This window comes from Phyllostomus hastatus, unplaced genomic scaffold (assembly GCF_019186645.2).
Source record: "Phyllostomus hastatus isolate PE091 unplaced genomic scaffold, TTU_PhHast_1.1 phas_scaffold_93, whole genome shotgun sequence".
NCBI classification, from domain to species: domain Eukaryota; kingdom Metazoa; phylum Chordata; class Mammalia; order Chiroptera; family Phyllostomidae; genus Phyllostomus; species Phyllostomus hastatus.
In genome coordinates this window covers 34,604,536-34,618,966 of record NW_025334042.1, presented here as the reverse complement: position 1 = coordinate 34,618,966, position 14,431 = coordinate 34,604,536, and the positions used below count along the sequence as shown (strand labels likewise).

General features: G+C 36.6%; 1 protein-coding gene across 2 annotated transcripts in view; it reads left to right on the top strand.

Moving 5' to 3' along the window:
- LOC123812822 (28S ribosomal protein S35, mitochondrial) overlaps nt 1-14,431 on the top strand; it is a 41,385-nt gene that overhangs the window by 13,631 nt on the left and 13,323 nt on the right. For both annotated transcript variants that reach the window (XM_045829704.1, XM_045829705.1), the window contains exons 5-6: nt 9,006-9,145; nt 14,091-14,200. In XM_045829704.1, coding sequence (XP_045685660.1) covers nt 9,006-9,145; nt 14,091-14,200 — 250 coding nt within the window. The remainder of the gene's footprint in view (nt 1-9,005; nt 9,146-14,090; nt 14,201-14,431) is intronic.

Below are 14,431 nucleotides of genomic sequence, written 5' to 3'. Positions count from 1 at the left end.
GAGAAGTAAACAGCAATACACTAATAGTAGGGGACTTCATGCCCCACATTCAACGTTGGATAGGTCATCTGGGCAGAAAAAGATGAGGAGACACTGGGCTTGGGCTACGCATTAGACCACATGGACTTGACATATATGGAACACCCCACCCAGCAGCTGCAGAATTCCTGTTCTCAAATGCACGTGAAAAATTCTCAAGGGTAGATTGTGTTAGGCCACAAAATGAGTCTTAATAATTTCAGAAAACTGAAATCATATGAAGCAACTTCTCTGACCGTGGTGGCATAAAACTAGAAATCGATTATAAGAAGAAAACTGGAAAAGTCACAGATATGTGGAGATTAAACAGCATGCCCTGAACAAACAGTGGGTCAAAGAAGAAATTAAAAGAGAAATAAAAAAATATCTTGAGACAAATGAAAGTGGAAAAACATCATACCAAGATTTAGCAGATTTAAAAACTCAGTTCTAAGGGAAGTTAATAGCAATAAATTTCTACATTAAGGCACATGAAAGATCTCAAATATCTAACTTCATATGTTAAGGAACTAGAAAAAGAAAAATAAACTAAGCCCAAAGTTAGAAGGAAGGAAATAACAAAGATCAGAGTGGAAATAAATGAAATAGGGACTAAAAAAGACAATAGAAAAGATAAATAAAACTAAGAGCTGGTTTTTTGAAAAGATAAATAAAATACACAAACCTTTACTTAGACTCACCAAGAACAAAATAGAGAGGATTCAAATAAGTAAAATTATAAATGAAAGGAGACATTCTAACTGATAACACAGAGATGCAAAAGATTGTAAAAGGTCACTATGACTAATTATACACCAGTAAATTGGATAATGTAGAAGAAATGGATAAATTCATGGAAACATACAGCCTACCATGAATGAATCATGATTAAATAAAAAATCTGAACAGACTGATTACTAGTAAGGAGATTGAATCAGAAATAAAAAAACCCTCCCAACAAAGTCCAGTACCAGCTGGCTTCACTGGTGAATTCTAAACATTTAAAGAACTAATACAAATTTTTCTCAAACTCTTCCAAAAAATAGAAGAGGTGGGAACACTTAACAGATTTATTTTTATAAGGCCAGCGTTACCCTGACACCAAAGCCAGACAAGGGCATTACAAGAAAAGAGAATTACAAGCCAATATCCCTGACGAACATCGATGCAAAATTCCTCATCAAAATAGTAGCACAGTGAATTCAACAGTACATTAAAAGGATCATACACCATGATGAAGTGGAGTTTATTTCAGGGATGGAAGGATGGTTCAGCATCTGCACATTGGTGTGATATACCACATTCATAAAATAAAGGATAAAAATTATATAATCATGTCAATAAATTCAGAAAAAGCATTTGACTAAGTTCAACCTTTGATGAGAAAAACTCTCAACAAATTATGTAGAGGGAATGCACCTCAACATAATAAAGGCCACATACAACAAGCTCACAGCTACTGTTATACTCAGTGGTTCTCTATCATCAGGACAAGACAAGGACAAGTCACTTTTATTCAACATAGTAGTAGAAGTCCTACCCAGAGCATTTAGGCAAGGAACAGAAATAAAAGACATCCACATTGTAAGAGAAGAAAAATTGTCTCTAATTGTAGATGACAGGATACTGTATATAGAAAACCCTAAAGATTTCACTAAAAAAATTGTTAGGACTAATAAATTCAGTAAAGTTGCAGGGTTCAAAATCAATATACAAAAATCAGTTGTTTCTATATACCAACAGTGAACTGTCAGAAAGATAAATTAAGAGAACAGTCTCATTTATAATTGAATCAAAAGAGTAAAATACTTAGAAATAAATTGAACCAAGGACATGAAAGATTTATATACTAAAAACTGTAAGACATTGATCAAAGAAATTGAAGAAAATACAAATAAATAGCCCTGGCTGCTGTGGCTCAGTGGATTGAGTGCCAGCCTGTGAATGATAGGGTCATCAGTTCCATTCCCAGTCAGGGCACATGCCTGGGTTGTGGGCCAGGTCCCCAGTAGGGGGTGCAGAAGAGGCAACCACACATTGATTTTCCTCTCCCCACCCCAAAATAAATAAATAAATAAATTATTTTTTTTAAAAAAAGATACAAATAAATAGATATTCTGTGTTTTTGTGGACTGGAAGAATTAATATTGTTAAAATGTCCCTACTACCCAGAGCCATCAATAGTCAGTGTAATCCCCATAAAAATTCCAGTGGCATTTTTAACAGAAGTAGAAAAAACAATTCTAATATTTGTGTGGAATCACAGAAGACCCTGAATAGCCAGCAATCTTAAGGAAAACAAAGGTGGAGGCATCATACTTTCTGATTCCAAATCATATTAGAAAGGTGTTTTAATTAAAACTATGTTGACATAAAAACAGATCAGTGGAACAGAGTGAAGAGCCCAGAATAGACCCACTCATATGTGGTCAATTAATTTATGACAGAGAAACCAAGAATATACAATGAGGAAAGGATAGTCTCTTCAATAAATGGTGTTAGGAAAATTGGATAACTACATGTGAAGGAATAAAACTGGACTCCTGTCTTACACCCAACAGAAAATTCAACTCATAATGTATTAAAGACTTGATTATAATACCTAAAACCATTAACTCCCAAAAGAAAAGGGGGTAGTGGGGAGTAAGCTCCTTCATACTGGTTTTGGCAATAATTTTTTTGGATTTGACATCAAAAGCAAAGGCAAAAGCAAAAATAAATAAGAGGGACTACATCAAATTAAAAAGCTTCTGCAGAGCAACAGAGACCATCAACAAAATGAAGATAGCCTACAAAATAGGAGGAAATATTTGCAATGTTTATGTTTAGTCAGAGTTTAGTCAGAGTTTAATACGCAAAATATATAGGGAACTCATACAACTCAGCAAAAAACATGTAGCAAAAAGCCAAATCATGCCATTTAAATGGGCAGAGAAACTGAGTAGACAGTTTTCAAAGAGGACATAGAAATGTTCGAGTTATATGGAAAGGCGTTTAACATCTCTAATCAGCAGGGAAATGCGAATCAAAATACAATGAGTTATCACCTCACACCTGGTAGAATGGCAGTCAGCAAAAAGACGAGATAAATGTGGGCGAGGACGTGGAGGAAGGGGACCTCTTTACACTGTTGGTGGGAATGTCACTTGGTACAGCATCTATGCAACAGTGTGGCAGTTGCTCAAGGAATTAAAAGTAGAACTGTCATGTGACTCAGCAGTCACACTTCTGGGTATTTATCAGAAGGAAATGAAATCGGTACCTTGAAGAGTTATGTTGGAGTCTGCCCTGCCTGGTCTCAGGAAGCTGTAACCCCCCTGTGACTTAGGCTGAGTGAGAGACCTCCAAACCAGGAGCCACTAGGGAGACAAAACTTATTTCCCTGGCGTGAATGCTGCCTTTTCGGTTCCTGGCCTCCTATGCTTGATCAGTTAGCCAATGACGGGTAAGATTTCCCACGGAGGAGTCGCCTAAGACAGGCATGATCACGAGGAGGCCTCAGGGAAGAGACTCGGGGCTGTGGAAATGAAGGGGTGATGGACATCAACCCCTGCCCCCTCAGCTTTGTCAAAGCCTGAGTCCTTGTTCTTAGATGTGAGAAATCCAAGTCCCCTGGCTGCCTTTGTCTCCTCTGCCCGACTCAGACCTGCGGAAATGACAGGGGTGGTGCAGTCCAGACTAGAGTCGGCGGACACCTGGGGTAATCAGACCTGGGACATAGAATATGCAAGATCCTGGGAGATCTGTTTGCTGGAGGATGTTATTGAATTAGAATTTAAAGGCACAGACAGGAAACCAAAACTAGCCTTTTGGACCCTGTAGTCCTTTCAAATGATAAAACTCCAAACTTTGCCCAGAATCCCAGTGGGAGTTCTGTAAGCACCTTTGAAGGTTACCTATTCCTTTTGATCTTTTCTGCCAGACTGTGAATCCACAAACTGAGTCTGTATTCTTTATAAAAAGCCTTCTCAGGAGGGGGCTCAGCGTACTCTCTGCTAGAGAGAGTGGCCATTCCGTCCCTATTTCCCCACAGGACCCGGTTGTCTCTGTGGATGTTTTTCTCTTGTTTCGACGAGCATCCGCAGCAGGGATGGATACTGCTGGCCGGTATCCTCCACAGAGTTGTATGTACTCCTGTGTTCACTGCCGCATTATTCATAACAGCCAAGATGTGGAAATAACCTAAGTGTCTGTCACTAGATGGTTAAAGGATAAATGATGTATGTAATATATACATATATTATTCTAGAAGAAATCCAGCCATTGTTAATATAACAAGAACGGTGTGCATGACATTAGTGTAACCTGGCAGCCAAGGAGAGTGGACTGGAATGGCATACACGAACAATGACGGCTTCACTGTGCTAGTCAGTGAGGGCGGTAGACACCTTTGAGTGAGCATGTGTACTGTGTGGCCATCGCATTCAAAATGACTGAGTGAGTAGAGCAGTGAATCTACATCCCATTTTGCATTACGCTTGAACATTCTTTTGTGGAAACTATTGGGATGATTCAGAAGGCTGCAGCTATGGGCAACTGGTGATTGGCAGCTTCATCACGACAGTGCACCTGCTCATTCATCATGTCTCATTCAGAGTTTTTTGGCAAAACATCACATCACCCTGGTGTCTCAGCTCCTCTATAACTTGGATTTGACACCCTGTGACTTCTGGCTTTTCCCAAAACAAATCACCTTTGAAAGGGAAGAGATTTCAGAACGTCGATAAAACTCAGGAAAATACGGTGGGGCAGCTGATGGCAGTTAGAACTGTGTGAGGTTCCAAGGTGCCTACCAGGGGACTGAGGTGCCATTGTCCTGTGTACAGTGTTTCTTGTACCTTGTATCTTCAGTAAATGTCTCCATTTTTCATATTACATGGCTGGATACTTTCTGTACAGACCTTATACGTGTGTGCATGTGTGTGTATATATATTGGAATATTATTCAGCTTTGAAAAGAATGGCATCCTGTCTGTGACAGTGTGGATGACCCTGAGGACATTATGCTATGTGAAATAAGTCAGAGAAAGACAAATACTGTATAATATCACTCAAGTGTAATTTGAAAAGCCAAACTCAGAAACAGACTAGGAACGGTGGTTTCAGGGGCTAGAGGGCAGAGGGAAAAGGAGATGATGGTCAGAGGGTGCAGACTTCCAGTTATAAGATGAGTAAGTTTGGGGAACCTAATATACAGCATGGCGATCATAGTCAGTGATAATATATTATATACCTAAAATTTGCAGAGTAGACCTTAAGTGTCCTTACCAGAAAACAATGGTAATTATATGATATGCTACAGGTTTTTCCTAAGTATGATGGTAATCATATTGCAATATATGTGTATCAAATTAACACATACACCTTAAACTTCCACAAGGTTATATGTCAATTAGATCTCAATAAGCTGGGGGGGATCTCATTTCTAATATACCGTATTGCTTTCTATTCTGAATTATTGCTGGTTTCTTCTTTATTTTTAAGGATTTTTAAGTTGTTTTCAGTGAGTTGTTAGATGTCAAATATGCAAAAAAAATGTCTTGCTGACCACTTTACAAGGTATTATGAATAATAAATACAATCATAAATCGTAATCCTTGTTGAAGTAGGGACTTATTGTTGAATTATAGAAATCACTTTTGTGAAAAGACTGAAGAACATATTTCAGAGTGTTGTCAATAGATGCAAATCAATATGATTTAAATTGATGATAGTGGAGAAGATGCTGAGTAGCTAAAGAGTTAGTAGGGTCAGTAATGGGATACTTTGCAGGGAAGAGTTACTTTGAAGATGTTTAAAATTTTAAAGAAATTTGAAGTGGTAACATCAAGTAGAAGAGCTGGTGATGAAAAGCCATCATCTCATACTACATCTCCTTTACCTCATTCTGGAAGTGTTCTCTTAATCATTATTTAGGTGTTCTCTTAAACATTCTAGAAGTGTTTTCTTAATCATTATTTATGTGTGATAGTAACTTCCAGTGTGTGTGTGTGTGTGTGTGTGTGTGTGTGTGATATTTAATGTGTACATAGATAAAGGAGTATATATACCATATACACTTTATATATATAGTGTGTGTATACATATACACACACATGATGAAGTAGTCACCTGAATGTGATTATATTTCCAGCTCTGGATTTACTGATTTTGAACTATAGCTGTTGATTCCTAGATAAAAACAAAGATTTCACTCACTTATCCTGTTGTTTTTCCTTCCATCATGCTTGGAGCTAAGGACAAAGAATAATTTTTTTTTTTGCTCATGATTTTATGTATGTTTTCAAAATCTGTACACATTCCAATTTAATTTCTGATCTCATTTGCATTGGACTGTATCTAGAATAAGTAAATTTGAATTGCTTTAGGTTGACAGCTATTAGTGATTGTGTAGTTTAATTTAACAGTCCCTTTGGAACAAGTCAGAATTTCATGCTGACTTAAAGGCGATGTATCAGTGCTCAGTGTACTTGTTAAGGATTTTGAGGAAGGAAAAGGAAATCTGGAAGCACTTTACAGGTAGCGGGATTATTCAGGGAAGAGAGAGAGGGTAGTGAGCAGGATTACGATTCAAGTTTAGCTTTGGGAGGGCCTTCCATTCCAAAGTATTAGGAAGAGGAGATAAGAGGTCTTGAAAAGTAGGAATAATGATCTTACTCTTGAAATGAGGGGAGAAAGAGTACCTCTTCTGTCTCCTTTCATTTATATGGTCTTCTGTGTGGGGACATTAGGCTGCCTTTCTGTCCCTCGATTCTGTGTTTCCGCAGCATATTCATTAGTGCCTGGTGTGAGACTGACACTGACCACTGTGGCACATTTGTGTTCCATTTAGCACAAATAATTTGTCTCTTTTTTAGTCCTTTGTAAGTCCAGTTGGCAAATGCATTGTACTGATAAATTCCATTTTTTTCCGTTTTAAGATTAGATTGAAATGTGCATTCATAATCTAGAAACTGATTGTTATGAGATATTTCTGAAGTGCTTCATAGTTTTTAAATGTAAGGTTTTCATACAGCACTTTCAGAAGAGTGTTTGAGTGTTTTAATCTTTCCTTAATTCTCTCTCTACACTTCAGCCAGCTTCTGGATTTTGATTGTATCTTCCAAATAACTCAGAGGCTTTTCAAATATTTCTTCTCAGTTTTCTTTCAAAGTAGGTCAGTTTAAATTTTATATCTGACTTGCAGATGGAAAATCTGAAGCCCAGGAAAGTTAGGTAATTTACCAAAATTTTAATAATTAGTGGCAGAAGTTAAGTAAAAACCAAGGTCTTCTGAAGTCTTGTCATTTCTCTATCTATCAGATGAATAAAGGCTAATAGAGGTCTATTAGGTACTTTCCAGTTGGCTGTATTCTTTTAAACATGTAATCAGGTCATTTAATATAAAGGCTGTAATTATGATCTGGTGATTGAAATGACTTACTCAAAGTTAAAAAAAAAGATTCGGTACAAACCCAGGAACTTATAAAATTCTCCAAACTAGTCTCTCTTATAAAGTGCTTGGCAGTGTTGTATCCTACAGTGTAGGATGTTGGAATTGGTCCGTAACAGGAATGACATTACCTCAGTGATCTTGCTGTGTTCATTTTATTTAAATGCCGAATTGGTTTTGGTTGTAAAGATATTTCTTTCCCCTCCGGGTATCTGAGTATTGGTCTCTCAAACAGGGTGTTCAGGGAATGGTGTGAATGTATGCATTTAACTCGCTAACATATAGTTAGTTAGTCCCACATCCTGGACAGTCTCTAACCCAAAGTGACGTTTTGCTGACTCTGATATTAAATCCTAAATAAGAGCTAAATATAGTGCCTACTATAAGAAAATCGTGAGCTCAGGGAAAATGTTGGCAAAGCATCTTTCACTGTTCCTTAGATCGTCTTCATCACCTGGAAGGGCTCCCACGTCTGCCTGTGATCATGACCAGCCTCTCCTGCAGTCCTGCTTTTTTGAGAAAACAGGGATCTGTGCCTCCTCTGTGTTGGGCCTACGGAACCAATTGCTTTTAGCTCTTCTTAGAATGAGGCTGTTTAAGGAATGAGATTTCCCTTGTGAAGACCGTGATAGTGCCAGAAGCTTTCGTCCCAGACTGAGAGCCCTCTGTCACACTAACTTGGTATGAGTAGGGCAAAATGAAATCAGCCACCTACCTGTGGAGACCCTCAATGTGGATAGCTCTGAGAAGCCAGGAGCTCTTTCTTTTCCTTCCATGGTTTGTTTGTGGATCGTTGCTGTTTTTTCTTCCTTCAAGGCCTGAGTTTACACCTCTGTGCTATGGAGGGCCATGTTCCCACTGCTTAGCATTTCCTCCTGTGCTGGTGCAGGTCTCAGACCCAGTTCCGCTCCTCTCTCTGCTAGCTGAATTGCCAGAATATGAGGACAAGTCTGCCCCATTCCCTCAGAAGTCACATAAAGAAACATGAGCTATTATATAAGGACCCTTTTAAGGATTACCTAGGCTTTCGTACTTGTTTTGTCTTGAGCCCCTGAATTTCTGAAAGACTGTTGACTACATCTCAGTTTTCTCATAGAGCCTTCTCAGAGCTCCTTTCAATGTCTTCAGCCAGTCTTTAGCTACCTTCATTTGGGAGCGAATGATACTACCTGTTGCCTTTTTGAAAACAGTGATGCTCCAGGCACTGTGTACTGTGTGGATTGGGTTGATGAGGAGGACTTAAACTGTCCCATAGCAGGTACGTGTAGAGCTATAATTGAACATACTCAAGTCATAGTTCCCTTTTAATTGAACATACTGCTCCCCACCAAACCTGAACTAGTCAGGTCATTCTCTTAGTTAAATTCCCTAAAAGGGTTCACCTAAGAAGAAGAGATGAGGGTTGATGATAGGTCTGTAAAGTGCAGAGTAGAATCTGTTCTATTTCATGTAATCTGAGAGAGTACTCTCTCAATAGTATGTTTTTTGTCTGGAAGCATGCATTATAGTGAGAATGTACCTGCAAAATTATTGACATAATTCTTTTAATTCTCAGATTTCTGCACTGAGTGGCCTGCTGCACTAGACAGTGATGAAAAATGTGAGAAGCATTTTCCCATTGAAATTGACACAGCTGATTATGTTTCATCAGGACCATCTGTTCGAAACCCCAGAGCACGAGCAGTAACCTTAAGGGTAAGAGATAGTTTAAAAAAACTATTACAATATATTACTTTAAAATAGCATTTTGTGGATTTTATTATAAAACTGATACATATTTATTATAGAAAATTTAGACAATATGTCTTTCAAAGTATAAAATAAAATTACCTATAATTCTGCTACTCATAAATAACCACTGTTGACTTACAAGCTCAGTTTAGTACATGCGCAGTCAGCCTGTTGTATGTTAATGGAATGATGCTCTATTTGATTGCTCTATCTGCTATTTTTCATTTAATAATATGAATTAAATTCATATTATTTTCCCAAAGGCTTCCGACATTCTTTGCATTGTATTTAACAGCTGCACAAGAGAGCACGTAAACGAAGGTCTGCTGTGTGCCGAGCAGGGCCTGAGGCTGCGCATGCAGTGCAGACCCCTCAGGCCCGGTCCTACCTCTGAGACTGAGGTGGGAGATACGGACAGACAATTGCTCAGTGTAGATCTGCCGTAATTTGTTTAAGTTACCAAATTGTGGTATCTTTAGGCTTTTTTTATTACTGATTTTGGAGAGAGAAAAGGAAACATCGATTTGTTGTTTCACTTATTTATGCATGCGTTGGTTACTTCTTGTAACATTTAATGTGTCCTGCCTTAGCAGGAATTGAACCTACAGTCTCCATGTGTTGGGATGATGTTCTAACCAACCGAGTGAGTGACCCGTCCAGGGTGACCTTCAGGCTTTCTGACTCTTTTTTGACATGTATTTGTAAAAGTTTTTTTTGATTATGTACTGTAAATTCCTGCAGGAAATGTAACAAATGCAATGCCATCAGAGTGTGAGAAAGCCTGTTTTTCTATACCCTCACCAACCTACATGTTATTATGACCTATCAATTTTATTGGTAAAAAATACATCTTACATATATTAAAATTTGTCTTTTAATTCTAATGAGGGTGAGAATTTATTCTTTTGTGAAATGCTTTTTTTTGTTATTTGTCCATTTTGATGGTATATTGATATCTTATACTCATTTTTTCTTTTTAATGATAGTTCTATTAAAATACAGTTCATAGACTATGGAAGTCACCCTTCCAAAGTGTACAGTTCAGTGGTTTTAAACATATTCACAGGGTTGTGCAACCATCACCACTGCCTAATTCCAGAAATTTTCAACCCCGTAGAAGAAACCGCACATCTATTATCAGTCACTTCCCATTGTCCCTCCTTTTCCACTCCAAGCCCTTGTCGACCACTAATCTACTTTGTCTCTTTCCATCGCCTGTTCCTGCCATTTCTTCTAAGTCATGCAGTATGAATACTCTCACTCAGTAAAATGCGTTCACTGTCTCATCTGTTGTAGCATGTGTCAGTTCTTTGTTCTTTCTTTATTGCAGAATAATATTCCATTTTACAAGTATACTAGATCTTTATTTATAGATATATGGGTTGTTTCCACTTTTTGGCTATTACAAATAATGCTGCTGCGAACACTCATGTACATATTTGTATGGATATATGTTTTCAGTTCTGTGGGTGGTATAATTGCTGGGTTGTATAGTGACTCCATGTTTAACTTTCTGAGGAACTGCCAAACCGTTCTGACAAAGTGGCTGCACTGCTTTAGAGTCTCACCAAAAATGCCTGAGGGCTCCAGTTTCCCCACGTCCTCACCAGTGGTTGTTACTCTCAGACGTTTTCGTTTTCGCCATGCTAATGGGTGTGAAGTGGTCCTTCATTGTGAGTTTGGTTACATTTCCCTGGTAACTTGCCCTGTTGAGACTTTTCCTTGTGCTTACTGACCATTTGATTGTCTTCTTGGAGAAATGTCTATTTAAATCCTTTGCTTGTTTTTCAGTTGTGTGATTGCTGTATTTGTTGTTCACTTGTGTTTTTTATATACTCTGGATACCAGTTCCTTAACAGATGTGTGTCTTGCAGATATTTCCTCCCATTCCATACATTGTCATCTCACATTCTCAGTGCTGTCTTTTTAAACACAAAAGTTTCAATTTTGATGAAGTCTAGTACATGCAGTTTTTGGGGTTTTTTTTGTCTTGTTCTTTTGGTACCATATGCAAGAAACCACTGTGTCATTCAAAGTGGTGAAGATTTAGTCCGATGTTTTCTTCTAAGGGTTTTACAGCGTTGTCTCTTGTATTTAGGACTGTGATGATTCACTTTCTGTTCATTTTTGTGTATGGCATAAGGTAGGGGTTCAGCTTCCTTCTTCTGCATGTGGGTATTCATCTGTCTTAGCACTGTTTGTTGGAAAGACTGTTCTTTCCTCATTGAATTGTCTTGCCACTCTTGTCAAAAGCGGTATACTTGTTTTTTTAACTTTTCACTTGGCCACTTTACCAAATTCTGTTTTTTAACCTTTTATTATAAAAAATTTTAAATGTCTGGAGATGTAGAGACAGTAGTACAATAAACATACATGGCACCTTGACTTAGTAATTAATATTTGACATTTAAAATATTGAGTGCTTCATATACTAGCACACACATGTCTATATATATTTTAGTGGTTTTGGTTTAAGTGTTTAAAATTACTAATTTCTGACATTTTGCAATAAGATCTCTAAATTGAAAAGATTTTCTTACATAATTCTAGTGTAATTAATACAGCTAACAGAAGTTTGGATAATTCCTTAATTTCATCATCTAAAATATCTACTCCGTACTCCATTTCCAAGGAAACAGAAAGGAAGATTGAATGAGTTGTTTAAGATCAGTTAGCCAATAAATAGCAAATCTAGAAATCAAATCCAGTTCTTAAATGTAATACCAGAGTTCTGTAACTAATTGCACTGTACTTGTAAATAGAGAAAATATTTCACACATTTAGACATTGTTCAATTTATGTAGCTCTTTTAAATATGGGCATTTGAAGATACACACATATAGTAACCACAACCTCCTATGATTTGAAATGTCAACATTGTTTTGAGGTCAGTGTTAATAGTACCATATAGATTCTTTAAAATACAGCAACTTGACAAAAGAAAAGCCTAAGGATTCTTTTAAATTTTGGAACAAGAATGACGATGAACGCTGTTCAACTTCAAAATCAGATTATCGTCCAGGTTAAAGACTACAGTTTTGCAGTGCCTTCGAGTGCTAGCAGATGGCGTGAGTGCACCACACAGCTGTGTCTGAAATATTTATGAGTTTCTGGCATAAACTCCATATAATTTTTGAATATTAAAATGTTAATGTGAGCATGAGTTTTAAAGCAGTTGTTACAATAATGATCAGCATTACTGCCATTTTTTTGGACTACTTCCCATATAAAAAGCTAAAACACTTCAGTTTTTCAAATGGTAGATTTTAAAATTTACTGTTAAACATCATGGTTTCATTGAAGGGAGTTTTAAAAGGAAAAAAAGTCCCTATATTTTCATTAGCCTAAGGTAAAAGCTATTCATTTCTTTCTCTTGACTATATCTATGCATATATGTATGTATTTTCATAATTATGATCATAATGTAGACCCATTTTATGATTTTCTTATAAATAATGCTCTGTATTATTAATGATCAGAGTTATCATAAAATTGCTTATTTTATCCATCAAGCTGATAACCTGGTCATTGATACATTTTTTTTCCTGGGGTCTATGATATTTCACATTGTCTCCAACATATAACCTTTCTATTGGATTGATATTTAATAGTTCTTAGTATTTATGGTTATTAAGATTGTGTTTATATTGTTTTCTTTTTTCCAGTTCAAATAAAATTCATAATGCTTAAATAAACAGTATATTTCTCCCTTGTTTTTACTTATGTATACATTCAGCACATATGTGTTAAATGTTTTTTAAGTGCTAGTCCATTGCCTAGAACAAGACAGACATCTTTCTTACCCTCAAAAGTTTGCAGTTGTGGCAAAATAGTAAGTTCTTTTGCTGTGGTGTCTTCAGGCAAGTGCAGGGTTATGGGAGCTAGAGAGAAGAAATGGATGGGATTTCAAAATCTTACTTATTAGCCTTTTTCTTCTTCAGATAGTTATGACTCTTTCTTATTCTTAAAGTTCTCCATGGAAAAATAATCTGTGGTTTTACCTTATTTAACTGTATTCTAGTGTCTAACTTATTTTCCTGTGTCAAGCCTATTCATCTCTAGATAATAACTTCAACCATGCCATAATTCTCTGCACATTAACAAGTGTGTTTATTTAGTCTATCATTTCCCAAAATACGTTTTACGGAAGAGTAATTTCATGAATTGTCCCTTGAAAAGTGGAATCTGAGGTCAAATAAATTTGGAAATCATTACATAACAACTCTGAATCTTGACATTTCACAATGTTTATTAAATATTACCTCCTCTAAGAAATCCTGCTGTAAAGAACCTAATTTAACTTAGCGTTTCCTGAATGTATTCAACACACATAGCCCTTTTAAAGAAATAATTCTTCTTGTCAGCCTGTGGGACTAGTATTGTCATTTTGAGTAATATTGGGCTATATTATTTCAAATGTTTTGATCTTTTGATGCTATATTCCAACCTCTGTGAGAGAATTGTAGCTTTTAAAGTAAATGACCCTAAACTAGTTGGCATGGTATGGGTCTCATAATTGCATGGTAGAAATTTCTTAAAGTCCTTATGTTTTACAATGACTGTATTCCTATATTCCAGCTTTACTAATACTAATTGAGTTTAATTCTATTAGGTAATGCTACTCATGAGCACCCTAATTTCATTTATTTAAGAGACATGCCATTGATTCTTTCAGGAAGGGTACCAATGCCCAGAACTTTCAAAGAGCACAAAACAGTTTGCTCCCCCCTTTTTTTCCATGAGTAAGATCATAATGCAGGCCAGATGCTAACTCTGTATAGAAAAGAGTTTGAAAAGGTTTCCTTTTGCTTATTTTAATGTTAATTTAAATAACATTACCATTTTTTTTAAATTAAATGAAGTATATGAAATAATCTTTTTCAAATAATTTTTTTCTTGTAATTTTAAGGTTAAACTTTCCAGTTTGAATTTAGATGATCATGCAAAGAAGAAACTTATTAAACTTGTAGGAGAGCGGTACTGCAAGACCACGGATGTGCTTACCATCAAAACAGATAGGTAAAGAAAGAAAAGTTGAGCTGGTCTGCCACGTGTGTTCATTGTCCTCCCATCCCCTGCAGTCCTTTTTAAAGAAATGACATTGAAAATAAGGATAGCCTTTTATATCAACTTATATTAGCGTTATTAGGTCGAGAAGTTGTCTAATTTATATTTTTGGTATCACATTAGTCTACTGTTGTTGAGATCTTTATATACGTGGAGAGGCTTGCCTTGATGAGTTAAATTATT